The 23401-nt window shown below is 34.9% G+C and overlaps 1 protein-coding gene across 1 annotated transcript in view; it reads right to left on the reverse strand.

Annotated features, from left to right (window-relative positions):
- Positions 1 to 23401, reverse strand: part of LOC120624697 (guanylate cyclase 32E-like) — a 72799-nt gene that overhangs the window by 29981 nt on the left and 19417 nt on the right. The window contains exons 3-9 of the mRNA XM_039891373.1: positions 22602 to 22717; positions 9191 to 9298; positions 8147 to 8269; positions 7394 to 7595; positions 7216 to 7293; positions 5903 to 6147; positions 2383 to 2528 (exon numbers count right to left, since the gene is read on the reverse strand). Coding sequence (XP_039747307.1) covers positions 2383 to 2528; positions 5903 to 6147; positions 7216 to 7293; positions 7394 to 7595; positions 8147 to 8269; positions 9191 to 9298; positions 22602 to 22717 — 1018 coding nt within the window. The remainder of the gene's footprint in view (positions 1 to 2382; positions 2529 to 5902; positions 6148 to 7215; positions 7294 to 7393; positions 7596 to 8146; positions 8270 to 9190; positions 9299 to 22601; positions 22718 to 23401) is intronic.

The raw sequence follows: 23401 nt of genomic DNA on the forward strand, positions 1-23401 counted from the left end.
TCAAAGATGAAGGAGAAACCTGCATGCCTAAGAGTTCTACATAATGTTCTCAAAGGTTGGTTGTGTCCGCCAATCCACACTGGGCCAGTGTGGTGGACTACAGCCTTAACATCATCTCGTTGTTTGAGGAGTCCCGTGCCCTGTAGTGGGCCGGTAAAGGGTTGATATGATGATGATGAAGAATATGATACATATTAAAATTTGGTAGGTTAGTTACAAAATAATACATATATTATAAAAATACTCTCAGAGTTATTTTAATGTGACAACTTTTACCGAATATACCTCAGGTGGTTAAAAGGCAGATGGCCGTTTTCAAACATAATGCAGATCCGCCAGACTTAATTACAGTTAGTTCATAATTACTATCCATACTTTAATATTACAAGTGCGTTGCTGGTTTGTCTTTTTTCACAGGACAAGTGACATGATTTTTTGCATACATACTTTTCATCCCATAATATTGCATGTTTTGAGATAGCCATGAAGCTAAATTCTGTTATGAATGAATGATTGAATACATTTTATTGTACACCAAAGAAAAAAAGTAGTTACAGAGATATAAATACAGAGCTAGAGAGTACAATTTGGTGGCCTTATCGCTACATAGCCATTTCTTCCAGGCAACCAAAGGCGTGAAAGGAAAAAACATAGAAAAGAGGTGGAGTATTTAAAAATTATACAAATATATATATAAAATATATTACATATAAATACAAATAAGATATAAACATACATGATATTACCCATAATTATTTTCAACTACTAAAAATCATATACAACGTATATAAATATGTAAATATATAACATAAATATTATATAATATAAATATCAATATATAGCATATAATATGGTAAAATTTCTGACCGGACTTGGATTAGATTTGGTGTCACACAACTCACAAGGTATCTCAAGCCTTTATGTATTACTGGGCCTGAGACACCTTACCGACCGACACAACCCGACCACTAGGCGTCGTCGGCAGGTTAGTGGGTGACGTCACCTCGTCTCGTCTCGTTATAACTTTGTCGGTGGCACGAAATAACGAAGTCACCGACAAGCCGACGAAAGACGGCTTGTTTGGTTTATAGACTCCTGTCCGTACGCGAATAGTAAACAATTCTAATAAGGTATACATGCGTGTCCCTGCCTCTAATTTAAATTAAAATATCCGGCTGATAAACGGACTGTAATTATTGTATTAAATAGGTCATTACTATTTTCATAATATTATACGTGCATTCATATACAAACCGCGCTCTGCATAGCTTATATACACAATTCATTCGAGCTATATATAACTAATGCACAGGAAAATTTATAATTTGTGTCAAAGACTAAATAACTAGCATTTTTAATTTAATAAGTTTTTTTGTTATGGCAAAAAGCACAGTAGGTTTTTGATAAATATATTACTACTATGGTGCGTGCGTCTAGTACGATTGTGAAAAACAAAAATGGCGCCTTCTTCGCAGTTATAATAAACATCATTATAGTTATAGTTATATTTATATATATATATATTTTATTTATATATTTGTATAATTTTAAATCTTATTTATTGCACCACCTACCTCTTTTCTATGTTTTTTCCTTTTACGCCATTGGTTGCCTGGAAGAAATCGCTATGTAGCGATAAGGCCACCAAATTGTACTCTCTTGATATGTATTTATATCTTTGTAACAACTTTTTTTTTCTTTGGTGTACAATAAAAGTGTATTCATTCAATCATTCATCATTGTCTCTTTTAAAAGAAGAGCAGTTCCTTATTCTGAAGGCCATAGTTCACAGATTGTTGTTGTTGTTGTTGGTAGTTGAATTAACGTAACTAATGGGTTTTCTAGTAATTTAATAAAATAGTTATCTTATAAGACATATTGGTACACATATATAATATAATGTAATATAAGGCTTCATCCCAGGCTAGCCTGCATCTTAGCGATTGAATATGGCCTACTCGTTATATCGCTAGCGCATTAGCGTAGGTTCGAAATTTTGCCAATTGATTTTAAGTAATGAAACATGTTCATAAATTTATTGAGCTTAATAGCACTCATTAAAAAACGCTCTGCTATATATTTACAAAAGTTTGCAAAAGCTACAAAAGATTAAAAAACTACAAGATGTAAATAAAATAATTGGTTATTAGAGAAAGGGTAGATAGTTAGGATTATTACAAAAAATTGGCTTGGTTATGTTAATGATTTAAGCAATTTTATTACTTGTTTTTTCTCAAAGGCATATGAAGTCTACGTATTCGCATTGCATGAACGTGGTGTACTACCTAAATCCTTCTGAGGACACGGGTCATCTTGTGGACAGCAGGTAATGGGTTGATGAATGATGATGATGATAAGTATGATGCTGCTAATTTTACTCACCCCATGACACTACGATATGTAGTATTGCGCATACGCACAGCAATCGCACGTCCGTCGCGAGCGTTTTCACCTGTACGCAGAGCATCAGCCAAAGCTCGAGCGTACACCCAAACAGCATCGTGAAGCCATGCTGCTTCCACTGGGATCTAATAAAGCATTCAATGGTTTGTATTGCTAATTTATGAAGTTGGTAATGAACCCATCTAGCAATGATCAAGTATTCCGTATTTCTTGCAGACTATTAAGTGAGTACTTACAAACCTATATAATATAATTTATCAAATTTTAATGTTAGACATTTAGCTATAATATTATCCATCATATTATTAAAAATTGGAAAGTGTCAGTTTGTTTGTTCATTTGTTTGTTACCTATATTCGGCTCAATCGCAGCACCGATATTGATAAAATTAAGCACATAATATAAGTCTTGCAATCTGGAAATGGATAAAAAATACAAATAAAAGCACCCGGATAACGTTCTCGGAAGATTATAAAAATAGCATTTTTTTTACCTACGCGCGGTTTTACAGCTAATGAGCAAGATAGAGATAACTTGCGTGGAAACGGACATAGATACTTCTATTTATAGGTTTTATTAGATTTAAAAAATACGGGCAAAGTTTTAAGGTATGACTAGATTGTTAAAACAGTGTTATGTCGGAACCTCACTGGGCGTAGCAATTTGCGATTTTGCTATATTTGCCCGAAACCATCAATATGTAAAGGAAGATATAATGCAAAAAAATGCAAATAGCAAAAAGTTGTGTCCATCCTCTTGTCGGTATTTAATGAAATATCAAAGGGCTGAATATATTTATATGATAATAGAACTCATATTGGTTACTAGCTTTTGCCCGCGGCTTCGCTCACATTAAGTTCAATTTTTGATTTGATAAATTTTAACTGCAAAGGGTTAATAAAGTATTGCTTCTATTAGGAAAATATGAACGGAATTTACTTAAAAAATCAGAAACTTTCATATACATTTTCATCCCCTATTTGATGCCTTTGGAGTTGGAATTTTAAAATTTGTGAAACACGTATTTCTTTATTTTTAATAGAAAACCTAAAATCAAATCCGCATGAAAGTTTTCACGACAACTACACGCAGCAATCTAATAAAAAAAATGGTACGCGGGATTTTATCAGTTCTGAAACGTGATTGGAATATATTTGACTATTTAAGCTCGATTATAGACAGCAAATACAGATAATAGCCTGTAATCGTAAGCAACCACTCAGCTCCGATCGTAAACCCAGTTCTAAAGAAGAATTCGCAAATTACCCGAATAACCGTAAATTTAGGTATCTAGGGCAACAGTCAATGTTATCTGTTTTCCGGTTAACGCGTTGATAAGAACGCTAAAAGTTTTTACTAAAAATACTCGAAAGAAGAACAATAAAATGGAAAAACATGTATACTATGACAATTAAGCTTAAATTTGCTATCTTTGTCTTAAAAATTATTCATTGTAAAGGTATCTCCGATGTCGAAGCGAAACGTACGTGGAGAGTGCATTGCCTGAGATCTGTTTGGTGTAGAGTATAAAGATTAAAGGAATTATAAATAACACCGTACAGATTCTCTTGCTTTTAGAGTATAGTAAATTTAGCTTAATTTTCATATTATATCACGGAGTTCCGCATCGTAACGCCTGCTTCTATCCAATATTTGGAAAAAAAATTATACTTTTAATGTACTTATATCATTTATTTACTTCGTAATAATAGGTAAACGAGATTTTTTCTTTGGTATATCATTTACGCTATTTATTTACCTTTGCTTTTCGATTACGTATCTATCTAGATTCGCTCTCATTACCTATTCCTTAACTTAAATTCAAAGATTGTAGAAATTAATAAGCCTGTTACCCGTGACTTCGTAAGTTTGTTTCGATTTTAAACCGTTTTCCTTTAAGAAGGAGGAGGATATCAAAGCATTTTTTTATGTATGTTCGAGCATATAACTCCGTCATTTATTGGCGGATTCGCAATTTCTATTTCGAAATGATTGTATGCCGAAATGGTCCCATTTAAATTTCGTATACTTAGATCTGATCAACAGTTTCAGAGACGAAAAACGGAACTTTTGAAAAATTTTCCCCAAGTCAACCGCGATTGCTGGTATCGCAGAAATATACATTATTTAAGCAATCACCATCACGGCTGTAAATTCGAAAGGGTTACGTCGACGTATTCAGTTCAGAGTTATCAACTATATTCTCAATCAAAGGTAAAAGTAGTTGCAATCCTTCCGCGACTGAAAGCTAGTTGTAGCACATCGTATTCAAGCTTTGATTTATTAAAAAGTATATTCACTTTTTAGATGGTATATATTATCGAATACAAAATAAACTTCTGCTAAATCCTGCATTAACCTTATTAAACCTACCTACACTTATTATTTTCCGGGTCTCAAATGATTTTGATTGTTGATTGCCAGTTTGTAAGCTATCTATGTAAATCTGGGCACAATTGCGTCAATAATAAATGATAAACCGTGCATAGGTTACAAATGTTATCATTTTAAAGTTAACCGGAACGGTTTCCGGTTGCTTTTCCGAGACAAGAAGAATCCTCTGCCCGTATTCGAGATGCCCGCTATCAAATTTTCAGCAGGAAAAAGGTTTCAGCAGAATTGTTACTATGGATACACGTAGCTAACTATTTAACAAAAAATAATATAACTAGGTATAAACAGTTTTTCACTTGTTTTCCCTTTGTTACAGAACAGATTTTTTTTATTCCTTGAACAATTATTATTTTTATCTCCTTATTAATTATTCGTAAGGCGTAGAACAAGGAAATTAATTAATTTTATTACAGCGGACAACAGCGAAAGTAAAAACTTTCCACGACCGTCGTTTCTTTTCCGGGCCTAAGTAGGTAAGCATTTGTTTTGCAAGAACTTGAAGATTAATTGTATTAAAACTAAGAACAAAAGTAAAAATAAATAAATAAAATACTTTTATTAAAAATCATAAGTATGTTATATGTTGTATAAGGAAGATATTTTATAATTTTAAAAGCTCGCGATTTAGGAATGAACAAAATGCTTTGAAAATTATCCAAAATAGCAATTTAAAACATTCGTCTGTTTTTCCATCAATATTAAAATACCACTAGATTTAGATCACTCGTCATATATGGCGGAAGTAGGTTGACAATCGCTCCATCTGTAAATTGGAAAACTTAGAAATCTAGGAGACGAGTGATTAAAAATGTTGAGAGGTGCCTAATAAGGAGAAATGTAGAGTCTAGAACAACATTTATACAACAATAAAGATAGAGTATATTATTTTTGTGTGTCAGGTAAAAAGGAGTAATTCATTTTTAAATTACCATTTACCAATATGTCATTTCGAACTACACACTTGACTATCAACAGAGTAGATAGTTATGCTTTCTATTAATAGATAGGATAGGATATATCCTATAATAAAAATGGCGTTCGAAATGCGAGACCATATTTATTTTTCCTACAATTATATCATAAGGTTTTTATTTTTAGTACTCACCACTTTACCCCCGCCTAAAGCAAGCAAGGGGTTTGTAAAACTAAACGGTGGCATCTGTAGCCTCCTGTTAACCTCTCTAGCGAATACAGGATAAGAAGGCGCTGGAGATGGAACTACGGCCAGGTAAGAACGGAATGCTTTCGGCACTCTGGGACCCGGTTCTTTACGTAATGGACCCGTGAGGTATCGAATGGCTTCATCAGGCTCATATTTTTCCACATCAACTCCTATTGCAGCATATTCCCCTATAACAAAATTGATTATCAGGGAAGGTATTAAAACTCCTTCGTTGGTCTAGTTGCCTCGTTATATGGTAGATAGCATGTTAATTTAATTCCTGGTTCGGGAAAAAATTGTATTGAATTATTCTGTAAGGAAATCTCCGAGTTAGAAAATCGGTTAATCAAGTTAAGCCGTCAGTCCCGGTGTGGGATGTTAATAGACTAATGATGATGATTGATGATGATGATAAAAATCTCGCACAAACTCCTTTCAGAGATTATATAAAGAAGCAAAATAGTGCACCTTCAGTCTTGACTTAAACACGTTCAGGGGCGGTATATAGCACAGTGTGAAAGAGAGTTCAAAACTCGCTCGGCAAGAAAAAATTGTGTTATAAGTCGGCACATTCAACGCCCCCACAGTAATACAGGAACGCATTGGTCTATCTTTAGGTACCTGAAAACGCTAGTAGAAAGACATAGGTATCTTTAAAAGACAGTGCAAAATCATCAATAGACTTCGAGCATGTGTTTTACGTTTAATTGTAGAAAAATACAATCTAAATGATAAGAGCTTTAAAGATGTGCTATCTGAGATAACAAGCTTTTCATATACGGCGTCAACTAAACTTTACCGCTAAGAAAAGAATGGGTTATATCTTATATTGTTGGGACAACAAAGAGAACGGTGTAGACAAATATATTATCAGATGGTCGAATTTATTCGCCTATAAGTTTCACGTAAGAAATTGATACGTCTGAAATACTGCTAAAAGGACGCCATTCATATTTTAACGATAATGGATCCATCTTTTTGTTTTTCTAATTCACTTGTTGTCTGCTTTTGATAAACCTACTTTCGAAATAATTTCTTCTAGCAATTTTTATTGCAATAATATATTAACACAATATATCTAATTAAGGTATAAAATAAACCGGAAACCAAGGACGACCAGACTTGAACACAGCAATGCTGTTTTGCGACAATTATTTTTATTATAATCATGGTGGACGGTGGCAGTACCTCCCGGAGGAGCCTTGTTACAAAAGTAACACTAATATTAAATAACAATTAATAATTTAATATTTTACCTGAATCCAGAAGCTTCATTGCATCTAATGCCTGCATCAGGCCAATATGGTCATGGTAGTAACCCACTGATACATAAACTGAAAAGAGTATTAGTATTAGAAATTTGACGAACCAGAAACATAAACTGTCGTGCTATAAAGTTTTATTGCAATATCCTGATATGTAATATTAACTTACTTCTTGTATCTTTATACGTTTCTCGGACGATGTCCATAAAAGGGTTTCGTGTAAAGTTTTCCGGTATATCGCCGTAATAATAAGGTTGCCTGTAAACTTGTACCGTGCGTATTGATATTTTCTTCTCATTGGCAGCGTTTATTATAGCGAAAGCCAGTCTTGAAAAGTCATGGTTGGGTGCCTTGAGGTAGACGACGGCTATCTGTTACATTAAAAACAAATCTCTATATAATTCACCATGATAAATATAATTTTCATCGAAATGTAAGTGTCACGCAAAATAAACCTACAACACGGATAATTTAAGATTTTTTTTCATTTAAATTTTTCAGTTAATATTTGAGAACAGATCGAATAAAATCCGATAACCGGTTATTAAGGGATTTCCTTGTGTGAGCGTTGCCTAGGTTCATTGACTACACATTTACGTTCCAGTCTCATATTTAGCAGCGTAGCGTGAGTTCACGCACGCTTGCGGCCTGCCACCAGAGTGTCTTAGAACCAGAGTCCTGCAGTATTCAGAACGGGATAAAGAATGGGTGTATCGTTCTCAAAAAAATTTTATCGTACAAAACCAAAATGCTGAAACCGGTTTAATCGAAATACATATTTTTATTACGGTTACACATTGGACACCATTTTCAAGACCTCGCAAAACAGAGCATTGTAAAAAGTTTCACATATTTTGTCGGAATAGAAAAATATAAATTTTTTAAAAGAAATGATATTGGGGATGCCATATAAAATGTTTACATGCATGAAATCGAAATGTGTTAGCACGGCGACTACGGAGCGAGAAATATCGATATCAGATGGACGCGTGCGGGCAAAGGTTGCGTACACGCGTTTGTTCGAGCTCGCGACGTCTCTGCAATACTGCAACAAAAATGTACATTTTTTTCCTTTATTAATCAAAGAAGGTTTAATACATAACCGAATACAATGTGCCATCTTTAGAAACAAAACAGTTGTAATACATTCATTCGTAGTTCAACTATGTACCTATGAGATTTTGATGACCTCCCCTAGAGTAGTGGTGAGTGCTGTGGTCTTATAAGAGGAGCAGGGGCAATTTGGGAATTTATAAAGTCTTAATTTTTCCTGGTCTCGTCGGATGGGAAGCTTTGGCTGTGGCTTACCACCCTACCGATAAGGACGAGCCGCCAAGCGATTTACTGTTCCAGTTGGATAGTGGGTCTCTACCCGTACCGATTAGGGGTATACCCATATATCTGCTATCCTGTGGGTAGGATTTCGACTTCATTTTCGGGGGGCCGAGTTCGAATGCCAGCACGCACTTCTAACTTTTCTAAGTTATGTGCGTTTTTTGAGGCAATTCAAATTTCACTTGCTTCATCGGTGAAGAAAAAAAGGTTGAGGAAACCTGCATGCCTGAGAGTTCTCCCTAATGTTCTCAAAGGTATGTGGAGTCCAACAATCTGCAATGGGCAAGCGTCGTGGACGACGGCCTTAACCCCTTCTCATTATGGGAGGAGTCCCGTGCCTTGTGTGCCCGTAATATAATAACTGCTAGACAGGTTAGCCCGCTACCATCCTAGACTGCATCATCCTTCAGCACCAAGTGAAGTTAAGGGCTAGCTGTCATTAGAAATTATAAAAATGTTCTTATAAAATTAACTAAAGTAAAAAGGTAAAAAAAAAAAAAAAATTAAATTAATTAAACCTTTTTAGATTTTATTTAGTTTTTAAATAGTTTATTTTAGGTTATAGTTATGTATTAATAAAAATTATATTTTAGAGATAATCAAATAAATATTACTAACTAAATAAACTTACGTAGCTGATCATGGGTAGGTTAAAGGCGGCAGCCATGCGACCCTCATGGACGCACGTCTCTTGCGGACCGATAAATGCAGACACGTTGGCAGCCCATAGCGAAGCAACCTATTGGATATTGAGTATTATATATAAATAGAACTAATAATTTAAATGACATTGTGAGATGGTGATACCAAAAAAAACACCCGGCTAAGTTTGTTGTGGGCTTCTTATTAGACCAGGACGCGTTTGGAACCCTCGTAGCTTTAGTTTTTAAGTTTATGAATGTGGTTATCGCCATCATCTCACAACCGTGTAATTCTTATGTACGCATCAAAAGTGCCACCTATGGGGCCTACTTGAATAAATATATTTTTGACTTTTTTTTTTTTAGAGGTAGAGGTGCTCTAGCGTGTGCTTTGTTAGTAATTTAACGATCTTTCAGCCCCTCAGGCGTTGTAGTATGGGTCTGTGGCACTATAAGCCTGAAGTTCTTGCTACTGTTCGGATCTGTGTCCTGAATTGTTTTTTTTAAATGTTGCCACACTCAAAACCGAATGTATTATTCGATTGATAGTTTTGAGAGTTGTTCTATGCAAAACCTGTTAAAAACCTCCAAATATATTTCCACCGTTACCATAAAAAGAGTTTAGGCTGTAGTGCACAGTAGGCCAAGTGTGGATTGGAAGAATTCATACGCATTGTTAGGCATGTCTCCTCACGATGTTTTTCATCATAAGCAAGTGATATTTAATTGCTTTAAACACATATGACTACGAAAACTAAGAGGTGCCGGGTTGAGCGAACTCTCATCAGGCTATCAACACTCTTAAAATGTCCTATAATAAAATCAAATGAAAATAATTTATTGTACTTTGGTGTACATTAAAATGCATTATATTGTATAAACAAGAACTTACACACACTCACGCACGCGCACACATAATACGTAGGTAAATAATGTAGAGTTCGGTTGTACGCAACCAAAGAAATATAAATTAATACACAGTGTATTATAATTTTGTAATGTCTAAGGAGATTTTTTTTGTTATTAAAACCCTTGACCTGAGCGTTCTTTTCACTGTTACCTACGACATTTCGCAGAAGAATATACTACCTAACCGTAACTAAATAGTAGAAAAGTTTTTAATTATAACTTTTACGTCCTGTTAGCTTTTCCGTTGGCTGATTGCACCCGCTGTGATAACTGAACTCCGAAGAAGTTGTCCAGAAATGCAATGAACAACTTTTACCTCAACTTTTAACTTTTCAATGATATTTATCGAGTTTATTTGCAACCGTTTGGTTAATATTTACTATGCAAAAATAGAAGACTCTGTATTCCATAATAAAGAAAATCTACTTAGAGTATACCTACTCTTAGTAAGTTTTCTGAGAGTATATCTACTTTTAGTAGACTAGGAGAACGTAGGCATATTCGTCCACGTTTATTACGGTTTTATGGTAATACTCAACAAATCTCCCGGGAACTGTTTTTTTTCCATGAGAAAAAAGTAGCCTAATAAAGTAGAATAAAATGTTACTCTCCGTCCTTTCGGTTTCTTAGTTAAGACAAACAAGCAAACAAACAATCACACTTTCACATTTATATTATTGGAAAGGATTTATTTCATGATTTTATTTACGAAAATTGACTTTGGCCTCCATTAAGCTCACTCTGACTACTCTAGGTAGTAAGTACTCTGTGCATGACTTTACTTATGGTGTACATTTAAGTAGGTATACGCTAAATTAAACTTTTAAACCAGATACGGTTGGGTAAGGTTGTCATATAGAAGGTACTTTGTACGTTGAATATTTATTTTTTAAAACAAGATTTTGGACTGTCGTGCATAATGTCTGCAATAATTAGGCATATAGGTATGTAATGGGTAGTTCCTGAATATATGAAGATATATTGAATATTCCAGGGAAATTTAAGCCATAGTTTGACTCATTATCATCATTATTATTATCAACCCCAAACGAGAATATTATGGAGGATTCTCAGGCACGCAGATTTCCTCACGATGTTTTCACCAAGCAAGTGATATTTTAAAATTGTTTTTTTTTATTAAAATTTTTATTAGTATGGAATGAAATCACGTTCTGTAATTAAAGGCTATTTTATGTATATTAAATTAAAACGCACATAACTCATAAAGTTAGTAAGGTGCGTGTCGGGGATCGAACTCGATACCCCCGAAGTTTAAGCCGAAACCCAATTGCTCAGTGAGTACTGAGCACTTTTTTATAGTATAATTTGTTTTATTATTATATAACCCAATCAGTAAGTACTTATTATACGTTTCAATATATATTTTCTAAGAGCTCCAATGACTTTACACTCGCGGAATGTTGCTAGCTCACAAACTTTTTCCTAACATTTTATGTTTAACGTTTAGAACATTAGAAGGAAAATAATTACTGTGAACTGCTAAACGGAATGAACTGACTAACCGCCTGTCCAAGAAACACTACGAAATTGGTGTTATTTTTGATGCTCAAATATTAGTGTTGTACGCGGTTTCTGTATGATCTTAATTTTGTGCTCCACCTATAGAAATGTAAAAGGTCTATAAAGGGTTAATTATTTTACGATAGGTATAAACTTTATCAAGCTATTAATTAAATTGGAAATGACGGTATCAAATCGGCGCTGTTCGCGTTATAGCAATGACAAGCAAGGTCGACACTTGAAAGTTGCTATCTCGATGAATCACGAAGGTTAAGAATTCTCTTATTATGAAAGTTTGGGATTACGTGATATCGAATACGACGCCAACGGAACTCGGGACTTCTCTATAATTTGCTCATAAATGTGCAAAATTTTGTCCAGCTGTTAAATTTGTAGTAGTACTTATTAGTAGAGTTGTTTGTAAGTTCTTTCTGGGTAGTTCTTCCACCAAGCTTATTTCTGCTATGTAGCTTATTTATGCCAGAAAGCAGAATTGCTGTCGCCAATCAGCATTGCTGTATTCCGGTCCGTGGTTGCCGGTCCGATCACATGACGCTTAACACCTCAGGTTGATGGACACAAGGCGGCGCTCTGTTGGACATATTCCTTACATCCCTACTCGCTAAGTGATTTTCTGTTTATAGGCGATGCTTGCCGTTTACCATCAGATAGGCTTGGCATGCAAGCAGCACGTCCTGTTACATGCCGCCCTGTGTCCATCAATTTGAGGCGTAGGTGTTAAGCCTGATGCGTTTGTAATTACACCGGCAACCATGCTCTTCAGACCGGAACACAGCATTGCAATGATACTGCTTAGCGGCAGAAATAAGCATGGCACTTCGCATGACGAGCTCGCTAACAAAAAGTTCTACTACTACTTCACTATGTGTAACATTATGTTATTCCTTCCCCCACTTAAATTGTGACTCAGTTTTAAATGGCTCTGTATAATGGTACCTTGTAAAAATATGGTTTCGTATCTAGAAATAATTAATATTAGGTTATAGAAATATAATATCTATAATCCTCTTAGCTAGAAATAACTACTAAAATATATAAAGAAAGTAAAACCATATTATGGTTATAGAAACAAGGAGTAATAACATGAGTTTTGGTGGACAAAGAAGAAACATCTGGAGAACTCGTTCGCGTCACGAGACACTCAAATGCACTCCAAAAATATATTTAACCGTGCGTTATTCCCGCGAATTGCAATGACCTAGTAATAGCGGCCATCAGAAAGCAGAGCTCGTGTTGAAGTTATCGAAAACTTATTAGTTTAATTCACGTTGCGTACCTGATAATCGGCACTCGTCCTGTTTACTACGGCACATATTATCACACAATGCACCGGTATTGTTTTAAATGTGTAGCGTTGTTTATAACTCAAAACCTGTTCGAGCACGCGTTTTATTATGGATATATTGTAAAACTGGCGATGGATCGTCGCGCAAGTAATTTTATTTACAAAAAATTAAGTACCTAGGTGAGTCTTACAAGCACCCGCAGATCGTATCATTTTATTGTATATTGTACTAGCTGTTGCCCGCGACTTCGTCTGCGTTTGATTTTGTTTTTTGATGTGGCATTCAATTTAGTTAGCTGGTGTCCGCTGAGGAGACACACTTCCAAGAATATGTGTACAGAGTTTCATGAGGATCGGTTTAGTAGTTTTTGCGTGAAAGCGTAACAAACAAACTTACATTTACATTTATAATATTAGTAGGGATAGTAGGGATAGCGATAGTGGACACGATTACTTTCGTGGAGACAGAGTTCGAGCCCAAGCATTCACCACTGACTTTTCAGAGTTATGTGCGTTTTTAATTTAAGCAATTTAAACATCACTTGCTTTAAACGGTGAAGTAAAACATCGAGAGGGAACCTGCATGCCTGAGAGTTCTCCACAATGTTCTCAATTGTGTGTTAAGTCTACGAATCCGCTTGAGAAGGGTTTGGGCCGTGAACTACGGTCTAAAAACTTCTCATCCTGAGAGGAGACACGTGCCCTGTAGTGGGCCGGTAATGTATTGATGATGAAGAATTGGTAGAAGGACTATAGACTATCTATAGTCTATAGTCCTGATCTATCCACCTCTACAGGTATATAAAAAGAAAAAGTAATACGACAAATGTAAAGTTTGATGATTAGGTCTCCTTAAACACCTATCCCGAGGTTTTTATAAATACTAAGTACAGCTTTTTGTGACAGCACGTCCTAGGAAGTATGCCATGCTTATTTCTGCCACATAGCAATATTGCTGTGGTCTTTGTTAAATGAAAAAAAATAATTTGTTCTATAAGAGGAGAAGCTCTATTTTGAAAATTAAAATAAGATCAAGTTGCCATTTCTAAAAAAAGGATAATCCTTTATAAATGGGGTTTAAATCCATTACATATAATCTGCCATATTAGAAATTACTTAAAATAGGTAGTTGCCGCTGTAATTATAGGAAATAAGGCTTAATATCTGCGTATTGGATAGAAGCAGGCGTTACTTTGCGGATATCCATGATATACGAGTATTATGAATGCAGTATTCATTTCGCGTTGTATACCAAATTAAGCTTAATTTTCATACCTATGTGTAATAAAATTATTCCTATATATTGATTGTTATTTAAAACTAAATAAAATCTAAAACGTCCTCGAAACCACCGCAGCGAGGCACAGTTCCTAAGATGCTGGCAGCATTGCCCCTTTGGATGGCCAAGGTAACTGCCCGCTCTAGGATCACCGGTTGACTCGATAACCCTTTTCGATAATTCTTTGAAAAGGATACCTATGTTACAGTAATTTTATAAATTGGGTAAATAACCAAACTTTTGATAACTATAAATTCATATTTGCCTCATATTATATTAAACTAATTAATTAGTTAAAAGATAGGTATCAAGAAACAATTAAAATTATATTGAATTAATAACCAATGTTCTTGACATTGAGTTGGTGGGTATTTTGATATAAATACGACTGCATTATCGATAACTCCAGTCCTACATGAACTCGAACGATGCAAAGATAACTCCCGGTGTCTTAGTCGTTTATCACTTAATATCTGCGTCTTAGATTTATCGGGGTGAACCTTACATGACCTGCGATCTCTTGCGAGGACTTGAGGAGTCTCTCAGGAGAGATGGTTTTCGAGCATAACCCACTACACTGCTGCCAATGGCGTGCACTTCATACATGCACAAAAGCTCTGCCTACCCTAAAACTTTTGTATAACTCATAAATGCAAAGGATTTTCCATTTTATGACATCTTTCTTCTTTATGCATACCTAGCTGCTGCAATGCGGTCTGTTGGGCATAAAATGATTATATTTTACAATATTTGTTGCTCCAAACGATGTCATTTGAAAACAGGAGTTGTATTTTCTAATATGCTGAAGAAAATGTTTAGACTCCTTAGTAGTTCCAGATACGTAGGTAAGAAGAGGTTCTGGTGGTTCAACCAGTGGTGGTAATTGAACTTTGCCGTTGGAGCAACACAAACCGGCAGTTTCTTTTTGAAACTTCTTAGCGCGACAATGCGGACATACTACATTCATTGAACCAATGACCACGTCGGGATGGATCTTGTAATAATATTTCTTATCGTAATCAAAGGCTGCTTTATTAAGATCGGTTTTAGTTCTTAACTGATTTTGTCTTAATCTTTGATCATCCAAACGTTGAGCTCGTTCGTCAGGTTTTTCGGCAGCTCTTGATGAAGACGCTCTTGATCGTAGGTCTGTAACTCGAACAACACGTTCACTATCTGTTTCATTAGCTCTCAAAGACGAAGCTCTTAGTCTGTTTGATTCTAATCGTTTTGTTTGTTGTTGCGGTGTTTCTGTAGTTCTTCTGGTTGCCTGTTGCTTCGTATTTCTCGTTGATCTTCCGATATTTGATTTTTTCCGTGGCATTGTAAATAATATTATTTGTGTAGCACCTGTTTTATCTATTTACATAAATAATTAATTAGTTAATTCTTTTCTATTTACAATTTAAATTAACTATTTATTATTATTAAAGTCTTGAGTATACTTACTAATTAAGAGTATTATTGACTTTCATTAAATTACACTTACAATTAAAATTACAAATAAATTTTTTTAGTACATGATCATGTTATTTTAAAATAATAATTATAAGTTATTTTTTATTTTATTGCTTTATTTTTATTTTCAATAACAAATGATATATTTGAAGTTAGCTGATTTGCTTTTTAAATAAATTATATTTTTTTGTTTACAAAAGAAGGTTAGTTATTTCTTTTATTTTCTTATTTAATAACTCATTGAATTTAATGAGAAAACATTTTATTGCATTCATTGCCGCATATAAAATTTTGAATCAGTTGATCGCTATAGAACTTAATGCATTGAAGCGCTATATGATGGTGATATTTAATAACATGGACATCATATTTACATTCTCCGTCGAAAAATACATGGTCATACCAATTTTTATGACAATCGGTTGAACGGGGCGGAAGTCGATACTTGACAGCGCCGCCTGGTGGGGAGTTACATCAATGGACATAGCATGTTCGTTTTCTCCGAGGAAAAATACATGGTCATACCAATTTTTATGACAATCGGTTGAACGGGGCGGAAGTCGATACTTGACAGCGCCGCCTGGTGGGGAGTTACATCAATGGACATAGCATGTTCGTTTTCTCCGTGGAAAAATACATGGTCATACCAATTTTTATGACAATCGGTTGAACGGGGCGGAAGTCGATACTTGACAGCGCCGCCTGGTGGGGAGTTACATCAATGGACATAGCATGTTCGTTTTCTCCGTGGAAAAATACATGGTCATACCAATTTTTATGACAATCGGTTGAACGGGGCGGAAGTCGATACTTGACAGCGCCGCCTGGTGGGGAGTTACATCAATGGGCATAGCATATAAACCTTCTCCGTGAAAAAATACATAAGCATACCAATTTTCATAATGATCGGTCCAATAGTTTCTGAGTTTATCGATGACATATATACAAACATCCTCTTTTATATATATAGATTTTTGTTGTATATTGTACAATACACATATTGTATTTTTGTTGTATATTGTACAATACATATATTGTATTTTTGTATTTATTTGAACTGTTTTTAGTACTGTTATCAACTGGCACCACTGTACCTTCTTCTAGTTCCTTGAATGTACAGTTCTGTTAAGGACGCATACTTTTTTTATGCAGTAAGCTCGTCTTAACTTCCAAAGCGCTATTAAAAAGCACGCTGCTCAGTATTTAAAACATTTAAAGGAACTAGTAAAGGATAGATTATTACTAACCTTAATAAATATATAACGGATCTACCTGGTAGGTAAGTACATATACCTAAAGACAAGTCAGTTATACATAAAGAGGTATAAAAATGTTCAAGGGGATTTCCACTAAGTGTACCTACCTAAATAACGTGAACCTATTATTGTCTGTCAACGTCCAGATACGATATAAATTCTGCTGTGAGTGGTCAGACACTTATAAGAAGATACTCTTTACAAATCCCAGCATTAAATACTATTAATCTAACGGTTTGCCCACCGGACCACTGATGATAGAATCAACAGCGTTAAAAAAAAGTGATCGGTATGAAACTTATAACGTTCGAATTTCTAAAAATAACTTTGATCTAAAATAATAACCTACCTATCTGCTTATCTATTTATATTTTTATTTGTAACGTGCAAAATGTAGATTTACTATTAGAACTGTATACCTACCTACAGGATATATAATTCGTAAAAAACAATCGTGTGTTATTTTTCATATATTTTTTTAATATTTTTAGTGTTTACGGCAGCTTACATAATTTTTAGATTATTGATGTCGATGTCGAAATGAAAGAATCTAGAATTTGTTGGTACTACGAGCTTTTAGCTCTGACTTAGGTAATATGATAGGTGTACAAATGCTCCCTTTATTTGTTCCTAGGAATTTACAAATACCTGCACACTAGTAAGAAGGTATAAAGTAACTTCACAATATATATTTTACGTAATATAATATATATGTAAGTGTAACCTATCTCTATTGGTGTGAAAATGCTCATCATATCAACCCATTACCGGTCTACTACAGGGCACAGTTGGTCTCCCACAATGAGGAGGGTTTAGACCCAGTGCGGATTGGGACATTATGGAGAACTCTCAGGCATGCAGGTTTCGTCAAGATGGTTTCCTTCACCGTTTAAGCAAGTGATATTTTATTTCCTTAAAACGCACACAACTTAGAAAAGTTAGAGGTGCTGGGATTCGAACTCAGCCGCCCGTAAGTGAAGCCGAAGTCCTAACCACTGGGCAGTCACAGCTTCCGTGTACAAACGCTCACTTAATTATAATACAGGCAAAATCAGTATCAATTGTGTGATTGAGGCTGATTGACTGACTGACTGATCGTATCACCTTTCAACCAATTGATATTTACCTAATATAAAACCGGAAGGTTAGAGGAGTCTGCCAAGTTTCGAACTTGTTCCCCCTAAAAGTGAGGCCGAAGTTTTACTCACTAGCCTATCACGGTGATGTGATTATATAACTCTTGGTTGAAAGGTGATAGAGATCATTGTAAGGATACCTGCATATGCCCATAATGTTCTCAAAGGCGTGTGCATTCCACCAATCCGCACTTGGCCCGCGCGGTGGGCTGTGAACTAAATTCCCTTCTCATTCTGATCGGGGACTTGTGCCTTGTATTGCGCCGGTAATGGGTTGAAAACCCACATGCCAATAGGCTTACAGTCTCCACTCTGCCGCATTTAATTATGTTGTCTAGTGAGGTGAAAAGGTGTAGGAAGGAACCAGTGGCGTGCATAGAGGGTATGCACGCCACTGATATGATATAAAATAAAGAAATTCTCCAGTACTAGTTATAAATACTTAAGGGTAGGCTTTTTTATAAGTCTTACAATGCCTTTCCTTAAGTATTTTATAACTCGTACTGAAGATTTTCTGAATTTTATATCATCTGCATACCCTGTGCATACCCTCTATTCACGCCACTGGAAGGAACCTACTGATGTGTCAAACGAGACCTGATTTGTATTTATGCAGTTCAAACCATCAATAAACTCAGTATGCTAACCTACTCTAGTGTATCCTGCACATGCCTGGGGGTTCAAATTTGCAACAAAAATTACATTTGCTTTTATTTTCGCACGAGTTTTATATATATATATAAGTGAGTTATTTTCTTTTAGTTCGGTCTATCTTGGGCATTGGCCATACTAGTCAACCTAATTTATATTGCTAACGTTGATACGAACGTATCTAGACTACCAAATTCACTTTATTGAATTGCCAATGCACAAGTTGTGTGAAATACACACCAGGTAACTAGGTAAATAACTCGAACAGTAAGTCACATGTTCGCAGTTCATTGACATTTGCCGTGGTATTTATAAATACACAGCGTTATTAGAAGCTTGACGAGTGATGTTATCTCATTCATCTGCATCCCACGTGTTCAGTCTGTCGTTTCACGTTTGTATCATATAAAACAACAGCGCTTTATGTTCAAGATATATCGATATGCAAATCAATGTTAATCAAAGAACTTCCGCGCACACTTCAAACACTGCTTGAACATACCTACACAATCAGACTATAAGTTATATATAATAAGTTCCTTGGGTAACTTTTGAAGTTTAGCGCGGCTAGCATGGGCAGGAGACAAATTTCTCCCCGGGGACAGGATAAAAATGTATCTTCTCCTACAACTTTATCGACTCTCAGCTGGGCTAGCACAGGCGGGAGACGACAAAATTTATATCCCCCGATTATATCCCCTGACATATTAATAAACGTATCCACCAGCTAAAACAGGGGAACATGGTTAAGGAGAAGTTTACCCCCGTTTATTATTACACATTTATTATTGCACGCCTCATAAGCGAAACGTTGAGGTTGTGCTCTACTCTCGATATTTCAAAAAAAGCAGTTTTCTCGAAACTGAAATTGATTTTTTGTTATTTATATTGCACTTACAGGTTAATTTGAGTACACTAATATCAAGTCAAATAATTTGTCAGGCACATAAAATACATTTCAATAACAATTTTTTTGTTTAACATAGTAAATAATAACATTAAACATAATCTTTTCTGGACGTCCGTGTATGGACGGGTGTATGTGGCATCAAAATTGGTCGAAAAAATGATCGTATCGGAATAATTTTTTTTTAATTATCTAAAGTAACACACGACATAATTTCTTAGTTAATATGAGCGTTCAATTCACTGTCGTTAAATTTCCATGTAATTATTCTAGCTAATATTAATTGTAAATTTCAATGTGCAATCATTATGACATTCCCGTGTCTTGTTTACAAAAAATGAATAATAATTAATATGAAAAAAAAAAATTGTAATGAGCATTGAAAGTTTCAGTTAAAAAAATTTCAAGTCTTATAAGTGAAGAAATTTAGAATATGAGGCGTGCACTTTTGGATTTTCCAAATTTTTGGATATTATTTCCACTTGTGCGCAAGCACTCTGAGAGTGGATAAAGCTGTGGGAGAAGAAACATTTTGATCCTTTACTCGGGAAGGTAATTATCTCTTGCCCATGCTAGCCGTGCTGAGCATCGGCAAATAATATATGTGTTATAAAAAACAGGGGTAAGCTTCTCCTATTCCATGTTCCCGTGCTTTAGCAGGTTAATTATATTTCCTATCAGGGGATATAATCGGGATTCGGGGATATAATTTTTGTCTCACAAAGATAGAGACAAAAATTATATCCTATTCTATTCTGCACGGTCAGTACAGGTGCTAGCCCTGCAGAAACGTGACACCGGAGCTCACGCTAATATGTCAATTGCATGAGGTTGTAATATTGTGACGCTAGTTTTTTACAAGTCCCTCGCAACCGTTCTTTTTCCTGGAATAAAAATTAACCTATATTACTTAAAAAATCAAGTCGATTTGTTGTTTATTTAGGGCGTAAAGTAGGGCCAAACAAACATACTTTCGTATTTATAACATTAGTATGGAGTATGGATTAGGCTATCCATAAAGAAATACCGATATACGCAACATAAGAGTTGGCGTAATATCCCTAATATTTATGTATGTGTAAAACGGTGCTACAAGACACGCGCAACTCTTGATAATAAAACCAATCGCCAATCTTATGACGTTGTTGGAAACCCGATTTGCAGGGTTGGCGGAACCAACCACTCTAACAACTAACACTTTACTAGTAGCAAAGGTAAATAATATTAAATCGTTCAGCAAATTTTGCAGGTATTTGCACTACAATAGTTCTTTATGATTGAATGTAAGGATGAAGATCCTTTCTCATTCTGAGAAGAGACTCGTGCCCTAAAGTGGGCCGGCAGTGGGTTTATAAAGATGATAATGATGCCTGAGAGCTAGGCCTACAAAATATTTCCGGCAGGTTTTGAGATTAGCTGTGAAAAAAAAAAATTCAAAGTTTTAAAGTGAAGTAAAAATAGAGGTTTCTCAATTAAAATAGAGAATTTATTATTAACTGCTCTCTATAATGGTTATGTCGAAAGCCTCAATAAAATGACTATTCAGTTTACAGCTGTAGACTATAATAAAACCCTTAGTTTTTAAGGCTCATTATGAATTTATTATACATTTATTCAGTTTTTTAACGAATCCGAATTTTGATGTGCCAAGTAAATTTCCAAGTAAGTAAATTTGGTAAATGCGCTTAAACTAAGAAACTCAAAGTTCATTGGTTTTAAGCCAGTAATAGTAAAAGTACTCAGCAACCAAACCGCTATTTTATTGCCACTTGGTGACTTGACAGGCTGCTGTCACTTTATCATAAGCTTAATTGGCTCATATCATCATAAGGAAATTAAGCTTAAATATTTTAAATGCTGTTACTTTGTTTTTGTCTCGAATTGATTCATAGCATTTTGCGAAGGTGTAATAAGAGTGTTCGAGGAAATAATTTGAATGACTAAAAAAACTATTTTCTCTATCCAAGATACACGCGTATGTCAACTGCGTATGTAGAGCTAGTCCAGTGCAATTAAAAGTACAAGTGTGAAGTAAAAATAGGAACAGTCGAAATAGCAGCAGATTTCCGATCTCAAACACACAGAGAAAATTTAGCTTCCTTTGAACATAATTCATTTGCTGACGTCATTGAAAAGTATCCAAACTGCTTTATCCACTCATGAGGCTATCGTAAAAAAATTCTATTACCTATAAAATTCTGGTAACTATAACCACACACTCAGAATTTTATGGATGTTACTAGCACAATATGATCTGGGTACATTAAAAATTCTAAAATTCTAAATTAGTTTATTCGAGTAGGCCTATATAATATAAGCGCTTTTGAAACGTGAAGTTTGTCTGTTTGTAGTGAGTTTCTACCACCGGTTCGAAAGGCAGATTCTACCGAGAAGAAGCCGGCAAGAAACTCAGCAGTTGCTCTTTTCTAACATCAAAAATTTACATTTATCATTTTAACATTCATTTTTCTATCTTGTGAGATTGGATTATCATGTTATGAGTTATTTCATTGTATATTTTTATAAAATTATATTTTGTTATAATGATGTTAGAAACGTATTCTATAAAGAAGGGATGATACGCATGCAGTACGAGGCAAGTTAGTTGGAAAGAGGATATTAAGCTGGTGGGGTATTGCAGTGCCTATTCATTAATAATGGAAAACTTTTTTCTGATAACTGTAAAAAGTTGTTACAAATCTACGCATACCTAACAAACATTAGCTGTGTTGTATATTTAAAGTCAAATGGGTTCAAAAAAGGTCAAAAAGAGAAATAAGTAGGTAGTCCTGGAGACAACAACATACAATATAATTCAGACTCACGTTCATCAGCACGCAAAACACTTGTAAATGTGAGTTTATGTTTTATTTTTAGGGTCCTTTTTCGAAAAGTCTGATATTTTTAGTCTCTAGAGCTATTTTTGTCCTATTGTTATTTTAGTTTAGTTTTAAATAAAAAGATTTATAATAATTTACCTGTCGGATCGACACTTCTTCTTGACCGTAGGTTTCAGCGACGACGAAGTCTAATGAGTGTCCCATGGGTCCCAGGAGCTTTTCGTTCACTTCATCTACTGCCATAGAAATTGCCCCTGTTGTAATGAAATAAAACTAATTAATAATATATATTTAATGAAACGGCGATAGCGGATTAATGTGGATAACGAATATTAATTGTGGATAGTTAATAAACTTAAATAGAAAAAGACTCAGAAATTAAGAAGTTTACTGGAATCGAAGAAGGCGTTAGGCGTTAAATTCACGTTATCGTCAATTGACCTATAACGAATTCGATGTAATATGCAAACCCAATTTGGTCATATGAAAAAAACTTTAAATATATCCTATATATATACGAGAGCGTCTAAAAAGTCGAAAGATAGTCAAAACGAAAGATCTTACCTTCTGGTTTATTATGGTCATTAGATCATACTAGATGAATGAAGACCAGATGCTATAAATTCGACCGATATCCACAATGTATGTAAAATTTACATTCTCAATATCTAGAAGTAAAATTACAATCCCCTCATTTATCAACATATAATGTTAGTTCTCCTAGTGGATAACGCTACCTCTAACTTTCCGGAGTTAAATATGCGATTTAAGCATTTAAATATCACTTGTATCGGTGTAGGTAAACATAGGTACATGTCCTACATGTCTGAGAGTTCGCCATAATTTTTTATGGGCGTGTGCAGTATACAGATCCGCACTTGGCCAGCGTGGTGGACACTTAAACCCTTCTAATTGCAGGAGTGGAACTGTGGCTTGCA

Source organism: Pararge aegeria, chromosome 6 (assembly GCF_905163445.1).
Source record: "Pararge aegeria chromosome 6, ilParAegt1.1, whole genome shotgun sequence".
Classification (NCBI taxonomy): domain Eukaryota; kingdom Metazoa; phylum Arthropoda; class Insecta; order Lepidoptera; family Nymphalidae; genus Pararge; species Pararge aegeria.